The following is a 13,605-nucleotide window of genomic DNA, read 5'->3' as shown; positions in this document are numbered from 1 at the left end:
TATATATAACCCATCCGTTATGATGAACAACCTGTACAGTTTCCTCTACTATACCCCAAGAAAAGGATTTTAGAAGGACATGAAAAATCCAGTTATTTTTCATTTTGCCAATCTTTAGATGTGGTGGCTACATTCATTATCTTTTTCTAGGCTAAGTACATTTTCTGCAAATCTCAAACAGTGTTATCAACTTTCCCAGTTCTCCTCCATGGACTACAGAACTCAAACTCCCTCCCCTCCCCGTGTTATACAAGGTGGTATCAAAAAGTTTTGGGTTTAGTTTTGTAACACGCCAACAGATGACAGCACAAGGCTGTACACAGTCACAGGAAGCACTGCCCTTCATAAGTCAGTGTGCTAAAAGACATCATCCTGTGTACATCAGGAGTTGTGCAACTGGTGCTATTCTGACCATGTGCGTTACCACGTCTGCTATTTCATCATGGACAGCAAGTTAGAACAAAGCGCAAACGTGAAATTCTGTGTGAAACTGGGAAAATTTGCCAAAGAGACATTTGACATGATTTGGCACTTTTACGGCAATGCTGCAATGAGTCGTTTGAGGAGTTTCCAATGGTACATGCGCTTCAAGAGTGGAAGAATATTACTGGAAAATGACGAGAGATTAGGAAGACCTACAACGAGCTAAACCCTCGAAAATATCAAAATATTGAAACCATTTGACAACTTGTGCATGACGATCGTCGGGAGAATAATTCACAACATTGCAACCATTGTCGGTGTGTCATACGGAACTATCCAGGCAATCCTCACATGTGCTTTGAACATGCACCGTGTTGCTGACAAGTTCGGCCCCTGGCTCCAATGATTTTACTTCCGCACCCACCCTACTTTCCAAATTCGGCTCCTGTCGACTTTGCCCTCTTCCCAAAAGTGAAGATCCAGCTCAAATGTCGCCGTTCTGATAACATTGCAGAGATCTGCAGAAGGTGCTTGACATGCTTCGAAAAGAAGACTTTCAGGACACATTCCAGAAGTGGCAGGAACGCTTGGAGCGCTGCATTGCTGTGCAAGGGGACTATTTTAAAGGTGATTGTGTGTAAACATAGATAAATAAAGTACAGAGCTTGTCTCAAATCTTTTTGATACCACCTTGTAGAGATGAGTAAATGCATTGCCTGTCCTAGGCTGTCAACACTGTTTCTTATTTATATTTGTAAATAGAATGTGTTCTAAAGAAACAAATGCACCCATCTTGCATCCTCTATCATTGGTTGTTTTCTGTTACTGAAGCAGAACTCCTGTGAAGATAATGTAGAGAAATCGGATATGGGGGGCTTTCTATAACATTTTCTTGTTCTCCTTTGCTGACTGCCTTAGTTTGGAGGGAATTGCTGTCTCCTAGTATTCCACATCTAATGCTTCTGGCTCTCACTGGCGTTTTCCTATCTCAAGGACCTTGGCCTGTGTTCCTGTGTATTGCTGTTCATCTCTCATCTAGTAGCAGTAATAGAGAAAGTCTCTGTAATTTCAGCCTTCCAGAGATCTGCACTTGAAGTAGCTGCCAATAAAAAGGAGGAGGGGAACTAGGAGCATTTAATCTGGTTTTTCCCTTTTAACCATGAATCATGTCTTGGTTGCTCATTCTCAATTGGAGACAAATGTGAGACAGAATTAAACAAGAAGGATGTAGCATGGAGAATTATAGCGCACCTGGATAAATGCTCAGACATCTGCTGATCAGCTAATTGTCAAGAGTGTGAGTATTAGAATACTGTGCTAATGAGAAGAGGCTAATCAGTGCTGAAGTACTGTACTTTTTGGTGTTCATACCCATTCATTTTTCTCACATAAGAATTTTTTATTTAATACTTTTCTTTTTGGATTGTAATGATCACCAACATAGATACACTTACCCTACAGTTTGTCTAAACTCAAGAACAAAAATGTAATATATTATAGCCTACCTGCCCTATAGTGTGCTTTTGTGTGCTTTTTTGAAATTTTCCATATTCAGACTTTGCTGGTTGCTATGTAACAGGTGTGATACGCTAGACCAGTCTTTTTCAACCAGGGTTGTCGCCTGCACAGCATCCTTGCTTGACCCTCCCCTGCCCCAGTAATGGGGTCAGATTAGCTGAGTGATAGAGAGAAACTGAGGGAGAAGAGAAACATTGTAATACTATTCATTATTTGTGTGCAAAACTGTATTTGCTTTAGAATAAACCCCCTCTAACTTTGGGTATCCTACATGTGTGGGTGTTGCTTCATTAGGTAAAAGCATTAGAATCTATGGAAACATCTATAAAAAGAATTAAAAATCTATTAGAATAGATTTTCACATTTTAGAATGGGGTGCCTTGAGACTGTCCAGAATGTTAAAGGGTGCCTCAAGATTGTTCATAACTTTAAAGGGTGACTTGACTGAAAAAAGGTTGAGAAACACTGCACTAGACTGCCACATCTATGTGAAAGTTCCATGTCACCAAGATATGACTGTGAAAATTCTAGCTACAGCTCCTTGACCACTAGGAACATTTCAAATTAGAAATGGTGTCTATTTTAATTTTTGCCTGAGCAAATATGTGATACTGTTTATAACAATGATACATTTACCATCGTAACTTTACATTTTCCAAAAGAGCTTATTCACGCCATATGCCTTGGGCTGTATTGGTCAATGCAATCGCAGTGATATGGATAAAGCAAAAAGCTTTGTTTAATATTGTTAGTTCACACTAATGTGCTACATTGGTGTACACTGAAAAAAATGAAGCAGGCAAGATAAGGTAGCAAGAGGTGGAACTGTCCCCATGAACAATAAGCAGGGAAATAATCTATTTGTCCTTAAAGCGGAGTTCCACTCAAAAATGGAAGCTCTGCTTATTTCCCTCCTCCCCTCCACTGCGTTATTTGGCACCTTTTTGGGGGGAGCGGATACCTTTTTTTTTTAACAGGTACCTGCTCCCACATCCGGCTCAGTTTGCTGCGGCAAAGTGAGCCGGAAGTTCGGCCCCCTCCTCTCTCCCGCAGTCTCCTGGGAACTTTCACAGGTCCCAGAAGACTGCTGGACCAATTAGGAGGCACCGTGTGACTCGCGCATGCGCAGTGGGCACCAGGCTGTGAAGCCGCAAGCCACAGTAGAGATGCCGGCACTGTGGAGGAGAGAAGGGGAGAAGGGATGGGGCAGGTGAGAACATCGCTGGACTCCGTGACAGGTAAGTGTGTGTTTATTAAAAGTCAGCAGCCACAGTTTTTGTAGCTGCTGACTTTTAATAAACACAAAAATGGCTGGAACTCTGCTTTAAAAGAGTTGCTTTATGTTATGCTGTGCCCAGCCACCAACTCTTTCATCTATGATTTTCCAGTTGCGATTAGAGAATGTAAGTAGGCACTTGAATGTTTTTGCAATGTTCATTCCTGTCCCCTACCTGGTAGAGGTTGAGCTGACTAGAGGGCTTCCCTTACACCTTCTGTCCAATACCACCTGGAGTTGGTGAAAGGTTGTAGCAGGACAAAGCGGCACGAGGGCCGGTGTTACGTCCTGACACCGTGGGCGGACAGCTGATAGTGTAGATTTTGCTGGAATGTTGTGGATTCAGGACTGGAACATCTGCAGAATATTGTCACACAATACTGTCAGCAACAACTTGGCAGAAGAGGTACCACTTCAGGAGGCAGAGGCAGAAGCAGGGTCCAGAGCCAAGCCAGGGGCACTATCAGACAGGTAGAAGAAGTACAAAAACAGTAGACTGAGGACAGAGTTAGAATGCAAGTCAAAGTCAGCAACAGGAGATCAGAATCAAGTGGAATCAGAAGGAAAGCTGATTCTAAGCAGAGCATAATCAGGATGCAGGTCTCGTCACAACTCACTGAAGCCGATGACCAGTCAGCAATTCCCATTAGCTATGTTTTGAGAAAAACCAGTGCCAGATGTGCATGCTAATGCACTCTAACATGGATGCGCATTAGCAAAAATGGCGAAACACACTGAGCTCTGACTCTGCGTCCTGGTCTGCGAACTGCTTCATGCACATGTGCAGATCTTCGGGCCCAGCCGTGAACTTGATCTTCCTAACTGTCCTCTCACACTGCCAAAGGTTGCACTTTTGCTGCCTACAGCATTTGGTTACATTTAATCTTGTATATTGTTTCCATCTACCCCACTTATCTGCCATCTTGTTTTTCCAAGTCTTTGTGGAACTCTTAGAATGGGTGCAGGAAGTGACTTATATGGCTATCTATGGCTTCAGTTCTTTCTGAGACATTGACCTACAAAAAGCATGTAGCAAGGTCCGAGAAAAATAGGACTCCTGATCTGCATTACTGTTCTGGAAAGGCTGACAACTTACATTTTGAAAAGGAGAGATCAGCAAATATAGCCTCCTTTTTAGTACAAGTTTCCCTTAACTTGTTCATTATCTGAATGCACATTTGTAGCTGTTTTCCCTCTGCATAAAGTAACATTGGGTTATTCAGCTAATTTGTTACCATAGCAGAGGTTTAAGGATTTTCCCCCTAGGTAATCACCTTTCAGCCCAATACTTTCTAATTAAATATCACTCAGTGAGGTGTTTTGGTATTTAATGAAAACAATTTTTTGACTGCTAATTTCCTCTACAGCTAGAATCACCTAATGAGCCTGAGTTCCCAACGGAAGATATGGTTTGTTTGAAAGTTAAAAATCTTGAGTGTAGACCTTAAAGAACAAAAAATAGATTCATTCTAAAAACAAGCAGAGCAGGTGCGTATTTCTCTCAACCAGTCGAAACCTACTATGGCATTGATGTTAAAGCAAAAATATTTTTCTAGATTAAAATAACGCCCACTAAGTTCATAAGCCCTATTGGCTAGGCCAGTAGAGAGCCATCTTTGTTGCCTTTAAGCTACATAGGGGGGTTGAGTAGGGTGTTAGAGGCACAGCCCACTCATTTCTAAACTCATTAATTGGTTGTTAAATTCTATTAGGAAAAATATTATTCTAGTGTAATTTTCTGCAGTTGGCCATTGATCACATCTGTGGAGAGAATGTATTTGTTCTTTCAGGATGGTCTATCCATCAAGTGCTCATAACAGCCTGGTCACTAACCACAAAATATGCAGCTACACTGTGCCTTTTTTGTTGGGCACAAATAGTTTTCTTTACAACTCAGTGTAAAATAGTATATATGTCGAGCGCTACTGTATAGTTGCATAAAGTTTTTCTCCGTTTTAAAGAAAAAAGTGTTAATGATAAAAGTGTAATGATTAGGTACCCAACACTGTTAGTGGTTTTGGACTTAACAACGAGTGGTCCCTACATACAGTATGTATATCATGAAAGTTTTTTTTGGTGAAGTGGAGGCTCAGAGCAATTTGTGTTGAAAAATGACTTACCTCCTTTACCCTGTTATATACAACGTATTTCCCAGGTAGAAGCTTTCTTTCCTGTACAGAGTAGTGGTGGATTTTCCTTTGACTCTTGTGAATTTCAGCACAAGCAGAACTTAGGGCCTGAGACCCAGGATTCATCTTCCTCAAGGGACATTATCTTCATTGAGTTCTACATGGGTTTCCTGACTAAAATGGTACAAGTGTGTAAGTGTGTGCACTTGTATGTCATAGGGCATTAGCTTTTGAGCTTCTATGGACCACTGACTAAGATTTATAGTTATTTCCACCCTCTGAAGTCCTGTGTCATATGACCTGGCTAATGTAATTGTAATGGTCTGTCAATTGTGGCATGCAGGAAAACAAGAGTAATGGTTTTCACATTTCTGTCATGCAAACCTCTGTATCGATAGTTGTTTTAGTGGAATCTTCTGTTTCGTACAAAAGCAGAACAAATAAAACCATAATTTCAGAATGTTGCTCTTGTATGTTTATATACAGTATATGTATAAATATGTGTACAGATATAGTTCTGTTGTGCATGTCACACTTTTTTACACTTCTAATCTTCCTGTTTGGATCTGGCCGCTCTTCTGGTCTCCTGTTCTTGTTTTCCTGCTCTGATCTGCGTGCGGGTTCACTTTAGGATGAACATCTACAAACACACCTACTTACCTTTCTTTCTGTCCCCTGACACTCCATTCAGCTGTTTTTATATCCCTGCATCCTGGGGTGCTGAGGAGGGGGGTTTGGGGGGTACTTAATTATTGAACCCTAACTCTGACTTGTCTGCATCTGATGAGGATGGGGGGCAGAGGCTTTGGCTGCCTGGGATTAATGTTCTAAGTACACTTATCCTTTAATATTCTTTCCTGTTCCTAAAAATAGCTAAGATTTAGAATAGCAATGTGCTCATACGCCATAAAACCAGAAAAGCTAGCCTTGAAACAGAAATGAGCCCAGTGCTGTATATTTAAATGTACAAGATAGAAAACATGCGACAGCGGACCCAGTTGCTTGTCATGTGAACTTATTGCAGATAACAGGTTTAAAGTGGGAAGAGTTAAAGAAATTGATATGTTAATAGAGGATGCCCTTTCAAATACTGTATAATAAAATTTGGGATCGTTGGCTGCATTCTGCTGATACCTATACTTACATAGTGAAGGTCTTTGGATTCACTTACCATACTGGGTGTATACTTTCTTTTTATTATCATCCATATAGATGTATGTACCTTTCCCACATAATATATCTTATCTGAAGGCAGGGTAGGCATATCTTTCCTATATGGGGATGTGCAGATTGTTTTCTATCACCAGCAAATTAATCTTTTGCGCAGGTTTCCACTGCTGTGTTGCGATCAGTATTGTACTTCTATTGTCACCATGGGGTTGTTTGTTTTTTGTCTGTTTGGTTGTATGTAACCATTCCTGTTTAATTTTTGTACAACTTAATGTTTTATACTATAATCTCCTGTTTTTTTTTATTTAATAAACACATTTTGCCTTCTTGGGAAAAAAAAAAAATTAAGTAAATAGAGAAAATACCACTCCTCCGACCAGCCACCATAACCTGTGTAGGAGGATCAACTTCAGCTTACATGTGTCCGCCAAGAAACCACACTCGCTGATGCATTTCGCTGCACCCACTGGGGCTTGGTCATATGACTAATCCTCGGGGGGGGGCTGCAAGGTGAAACATTCACAGGGTGTGGTTTCGGGGCAGAGACATGTAGGCTGAAACTGATCCTCCTACACAGGTTATGGTGGCTGGTTGGGAGAGCAGTGTTTTCTCTATTTACTGCACACATCCCTCTGAATGGGTACATTAGCAGCCTGCACCCCTTCACCTGCAGATCATGGGAAAGGAACCCCTGGCTTTAAGCCACGTTCCAAGATTAATCATAGTTTAAAATACAGTATAATTGATTAGTGACCAATATCAAAACACAGTTCGTAGAGTCCTTACCTATATGGGGTATAACTACTATACAACCTGCACCCTTTGTTCCCATTGAGAAACAAACTACCCCCTACATACCCTTTCTGTCGGACGGCCCTGAAATACACAGTGTACAGCTCCATGTACAAAATCCTACCCTGACTGCCGGACGTGGGAAAATGCAAATCGCAGTACCGCTGTTTCTGCATTATGCGTTTTTCCGTGGCTAGCGGTCAAACATTCCTATCCTGAACACGATTCTTCTGCATTCATGAGAGGTAGGTTTAACCTCACCTAACTGCGACAGCTGCTAAACTCTGCTAAAAGCCTATGTTTACATGTTCACATAGGCTTTTATGGAGTTGAGTTTAGAAGCTTTGGCAAAAAAAAATGCCAAACGCTCCTAAACTCAAGTTTAGCAGCTGCTCGTGTATTTCCCCTCCCTACTTTTAGTGCAAAACTTAAAAAAGTTTTGCGCAGACTTGGGATTTTAATTGTCTGCTTTCATAATTATAAGGTATTCTGTTGAATAGGTGTCAAAGGTTTAAAAAGCCTTTATTAGGACTTTTTTGCCTGTAATATGCAAATTGTAGAACTTATTCTTCTGCCTAAACGTGTTTTCCGTCTTTGAGTTTGGTTGTGTTTGATGACTTTTGCTTACCATTGTATTATATGCTTATCTGTGTGTGTCTCTTGAGTTTACTGTGTGACCAAGGAGGGCTCATTAGGTTTTGTTCCCACTCTGCTTTGATATTACTTATGTGATATATGAGATGGTCCTGGTACATTTGTCTCTCACTATAATACACCTTGTAATTTATTTTGGTAATGTGCACTTAGGGCATTCAGGGACTCCCAGGGATACCCGGAGAAGATGGATTTCAAGGTGATAAGGTGAGGTCTTAAATTATTTTTAGCGCTTGAAAGCAGAAGCACAATACATTTTTTTCATTATCTTTGGGAGCAATATTTGGGATCTGATCAAATTCATGGTAGTTTTCCCTAAGACTTTTTTTCAAATCTGCTTTCTTACAATGTTACAACGGTAATTCTAAGAAATCCTCTCCAAAGTGTGGGAAATACCCTGTCAGACAGTTCTCACCTAAACAATCACCCCTATTGCAAGATTCCTTTCTATTCCTGTTCTGGTGACTCAAAATTCTTGATTCCCGGGGTGGATTTCTTTTTAGAGCCAGTTGATAGGCGGCTCAAAGGTGCCTCCTTAATGTCTGTGAGGAGGGGGAAATCCTGCCAAACCACACCATAACAGTGTGCATGAGATGTGGTAGTTGCATGGTCTCATTTGCTGCAATGAGACATGTTTGGTGGCGGTACCAGCAACATGCTGTATAGAATTTGCCACAACACAACCACATCAGTTTGTGCAGACATTTCCATTGGCAATGCTAACTTGCCAGTGGGCAGTCTAGGAAGCGAGGGGTGTGGGGGAATTTGGTCAGGGATTATAAAAATGCAGATCAATCGCCTGTTTTAGCTGCCCGTTGGAACGAGGCCTTAAAAACACATTTGTGCAATACAGAGAAATACACCAATTCATGTCAGGACATATTTTCAATTAATCTGTTTTTTATTGGTTAAGTTGTCAGGTTATACGCTGTATAATAGCTATAATTTCTTTCTAATAGGGCAGCCAGGGTCTACCAGGACCACCAGGACCTCGTGGGAAGACAGGGCCTGTGGTAAGATCTGCTTTTTTAATCAGCAGAGGTTAAATATTGTCCTTGTATTACCTTTGTTTTTTCTGTCTTCATTTTAATACAGTCCACATTATTACATTGCGAAATTCTCCACTAGGCTTCCATTGTTGGCGCGGTGTTAAATATAAACCACTGAACTTCATGTAATTTTTTCCGACGTCTTGTTAGAGTAAACACTGAAAAACAGAATAAGAAATCTTCATTAAGCTGATGCTGTCGAGGCATATGTCCGCTATAAATAAACCATAATAGCCACTTTTTGTTCTATGATTTGCTTAGGCTTATTGTGTATGAGGCACTTAGATTTTTGGCAGATGGAGATTCGTTGTTGTAGTTTTGCATTTGGCCTGTGAGATGGCGTTGTTACATGCTTCTTATAGTCTGCTGGGAGACTTATTACCAATGCCCAAAATGCCATGGTAAATGGTAGCATGGCAAGTTGAGAGGAAAATTTCTTAAGTGGAAATGCCAAAGATGTCTGATTTTGGTTCGGAATGACAAAATTAATGTTTTGCTGCCTCACGAGTAGTTTATGGATTTAGGTTAGTTTTGATAATGTGCGCTGCTCAATGCACACTAAAAATCCCATAGTCCCAAGTCCATCTCAGGAGTGAACAACAGAGGGTGGCTATGTTCCTGCACACAGTAGGACCATGGAAAACAAGCAAAGCCACCTTCTAACAGGAATTCGGATCACAGCAGCAAAAAAAGAAGAGGCTGAGAGCAAATAGAAGGAACTTTTTGTGTTAGGGATATATAATTGAAGAGAGTGTTCTTTTTCCAAATTAGCGTTTAGTGTTACTTTGTCTTATTTTTGTACACAACTTGACATTTTTCTTTTAAGCATATCTTTTTTCATTTACAGGGTAAACCAGGGGATAAAGGTTTGGTCGGCTTACCAGGTCCACCTGGTCCGGAGGTATGTTGTTTGCTATGTGACTTACTTTTCCGAGAGTGGATTAGAACCTCTGTCATTTGTTGTTTCTGTGTCCCCAAGCTCACTTCCTGACAGAGGTTCTAATCCTTCCCCAGTGTAAACAACATATTTAACCACTTGCCCTTCAGAAGATTTACCCCCCTTCCTGACCAGGCCATTTTTTGCAATACGGCGCTGTTACTTTAACTGACAATAGTGCGTCATGCAATGTTGCAACCAAAATAGAGATTTTTTTTTTGGTGGTATTTGATCACGTCTGCATTTTTATTTTTTGCGCTATAAACAAAAAAAGATCGACCACTTTTGAAAAAAAAAAAAGCCAATATTTTTTACTTTTTGCTATAAAATATATCCAATAACAAAATGTGAAAAATAAAATTTCTTCATAAATTTAGGCCAAAATGTATTCTGCTACATGTCTTTGCTAAAAAAAATAAAAAATTAAAAAATCCCAATACGTGTAAATGAATTGGTTTGCGTGAAAAGATATATAGTCTACAGATGGCAGTATATATACTGGAATTTTTTATACTAGGAATGGCGTCGATCAGCAACTTATAGCGGGACTGCGGTGGGAACTGACTGCCACTGACACCCCCAGTGACACCAATACAGTGATCAGTGCTATTAAAAAGCACTGAAACTGTACTAATGGCACTGGGTAGGAAGGGGTTAACATATGCACGATCAAAGGATTAACAGTGTGTAGGTTTGCCACCCTTTAAAACTGAACAAACATTAATTACACAGGTTCTGTGGCTAATTTAATGCAGATAAGGCACTAGGTGAGTTTAGTTACCACCTTAATCAGCCACAGAACCTGAGGAATTAATATGTGTTCGGTTTTAAAGGGATGAAGTGGCAACCCTAACAGTGTGCTGTGTGTGTTTTACTTGGGAGACATGTTGCTTTGTATCTCTCTGCTGTACAGAGACATACAAAGCAGCATATTCATGCTGACTTGAGAGAAATCTGTATTTACACACAGATCTCTCCCCTCTCAGCCCTGCGAACGATCACCGAGTCCCGGCTGGGACCCGATGATTGACATATGCAGCAGCCAATAGCGGTGTGGGTAGGGCAGCGTGTGTGCGCCCCCTACACGGAATTACAAAATCACACACTTTTACGTGATTTTGCTCAGCGGAGCTACCCTGTAGCAGTATATCTGCTATGGGACAGCTCTTGAGTGGTTGAAAAGTTCAACTTTATGACCCCTGTAGTGAGAACAGCTGTGATAGTTAATGACTCAGCTGCATACTGTGAATTAAATCACCTGTGCAAAACTGAAGAATTTGGATATCTGCATAAGGATTTATTGGGCGCATGTAATTAGCCAATGAGTAATGAGAGGGGCTGGAAACTAAGCAATGAAAAGGATAATTTGTTTCAGTAAGATTAGATGCCAGGAGAAGCAGCAAACTCTGTATGAAGAATTGTAGGAGAACATCACCACTATCATTAGGAAGAGCACACTTGTAAGGTTGAACTTTTTTTATTTACACATGTGCAATGAAAGGGATCGTGGGCATGTCTAGCCTGATGTGCAATGAGAGAAGTATGCATAGGCAGTCATATGCAGTCAAATGCTGCTACTGCAGGTATTATTATTAAACTAAACACATTTTGTAGTTGTAGAGCTTTTAGTTACCTAAATATAACCTGGTAAATATGCAAATGAGCTGATCTCCTGAGACTCCTAGAATAATTTGGTATGTAGGCCCACCCTTTGAAATTGCCAGCAATAACAACAAGCAATATGTGCAGCTATGAGGAAACACTAATTGGGCTAAATATAGGTACCCTTTGAGAAAAGGTGGTTAAGACTTGCAGGCATTCTTTGCCATTGAAAGAAATTATTTTTCGCCTTTACCAGCAAAAAGGGTCATTTACTGAAGAAGCTGTGAAAATAAAGAATGGCATTTCATAGATGCTGGTCCTTGTGGAATCAGTAGATTTTTTTTTTTTTTAACAAAGGTGTTTGAGTAAATGGCTAAAACCTATAACATATAATGGGGTGCTTACCTTTGTTATGAGTTGTTTCTTTAGTTAAAGCAAATTATAACATGCTGGATTAGCTAGGAGCTAGAAGTATCGAGGAGGTAGGATTTTTATTTTTACTTGATGGAATGCATGTCTTTTTTCACTTAACTAGCAACAAACTATCAAAGTAAACATGCCCTGGGGAAGATCCATGCATTCCACTCATAACCAATATTTGGGTAGTGTGGCTTTACAAATACTAATGCAGCATTTCCTCTAAAGGCAAATCACCTGCCACCTTTTACCCTTTCATTTAAAAGGGTCAGGCCACCTTAAACAAATGCCTCAGTTTGGTGGATGTTGGCTTTAAACCCCCTGACTCTTCTTATATCTCTTATGGACTGCATTTGTGAAATATCTGCAATTTAGTTCCTTGTTTCACACACCTGCTGTGGCCATTATCAAGAATGCAGCAGGAGTAGGTTGAACATGCAAAGGTTAGTGGGAATAACTCCCAGGTGGACAGGAACCGAGTTAAATTCATGGCAACAGGATCTTGCTACTGGAGAGTAGGAATGAGCTAACATGAGGTTGGCCTGAGACCACAGGAAACTGTCACATTATAAGAGGCTGCCAGCCCAATCAGCTGTGGAATTCCCCACCCCACAGCTGCAGTTAACTAAGGGCAGGGATGCTGGTGACATTATTGGCTACATGGTCATATTTAGTCACCTAAGTTGTCCAAATAGTCAATTACCATATGGTCATACAGTATTTGGTCAAAGATGTCACTAGCATCCCCACCCCGCCTCTGCATGCAACAATTCTGCTGGTGCAGTTGTTTGGATTGGGCTGGCGGCCTGCTAAAATGTGACAGTTTCCCGCAGGTTTGGGTGGAACCTTGTTCAACCCAAACCTTGACTTATAAAAAGTCAGGAGCTGAATCACATATAACTAAAATATCACTTCTGGATGATCAGTTGTTTTAACCTAGTGAAATCCTATCATAGATTATTTGCTGTCATTTACTACACACCTCTTTACTGTATGCTGTTATTGAATTTGATGTTTTCTAGTTATATGTGGTAAGCAGAGGTGTTCCTGATCTCAGTATCTATATGAAAATATCTATACTGGATGCCACAAAGTCTCAGGCTGTATTCGAATGTATGATTGGAGCTGGTACCACAAAACATAACCAAAATACAAAAAGCCAGTTCCCCAATATCCTTGAAGCCAGTTTACTACACAAGAGCATATTCAGTAGAAGTATATGTGTAAAGCGCTGCGTAAATTGACAGCGCTATATAAGTACCTGAAATAAATAAATAAGTAGGAATGACCTTTTGGGGATGTGACGGTCCCATTTATCATGGTGCAATGAACAATCCATGCACCTCAGTAAAGGGAACCTGTAAGTGCCCAATACATCAGTTCTACCTTTTATAATAATACTGCTTTTGAAGTAAACTGCCTTCAAGGATATTGGAGTGCTTGCTTTTCATATATGATAATATCACAGTTAAACTGGCCACAGATGGATAAAATGTTGAATGAAAATTCATAAATAAAGCCAGACATATATTAATTGAAATTCTGCCTGTTCAGCCGGGACCTGTCGAATTTCGACCCATGTATGGGCAAGCTGGCTGCACAGAAGTCCATCTACTGATCAACTTCTGTAAATTTCAG

The 13,605-nt window shown here is 40.4% G+C and overlaps 1 protein-coding gene across 2 annotated transcripts in view; it reads left to right on the top strand.

The window, feature by feature from the left end:
* Positions 1-13,605, top strand: part of COL27A1 (collagen type XXVII alpha 1 chain) — a 592,361-nt gene that overhangs the window by 266,689 nt on the left and 312,067 nt on the right. For both annotated transcript variants that reach the window (XM_089692938.1, XM_089692937.1), the window contains exons 17-19: positions 8,116-8,169; positions 8,922-8,975; positions 9,859-9,912. In XM_089692938.1, the coding sequence (XP_089549064.1) occupies positions 8,116-8,169; positions 8,922-8,975; positions 9,859-9,912 (162 nt within the window). The remainder of the gene's footprint in view (positions 1-8,115; positions 8,170-8,921; positions 8,976-9,858; positions 9,913-13,605) is intronic.

Source organism: Staurois parvus, unplaced genomic scaffold (genome assembly GCF_062004578.1).
Source record: "Staurois parvus isolate SC_StPar_1 unplaced genomic scaffold, SC_StPar_1.0 ptg000608l, whole genome shotgun sequence".
Lineage (NCBI taxonomy): Eukaryota > Metazoa > Chordata > Amphibia > Anura > Ranidae > Staurois > Staurois parvus.
This window is presented reverse-complemented; position numbering and strand designations above follow the sequence as displayed.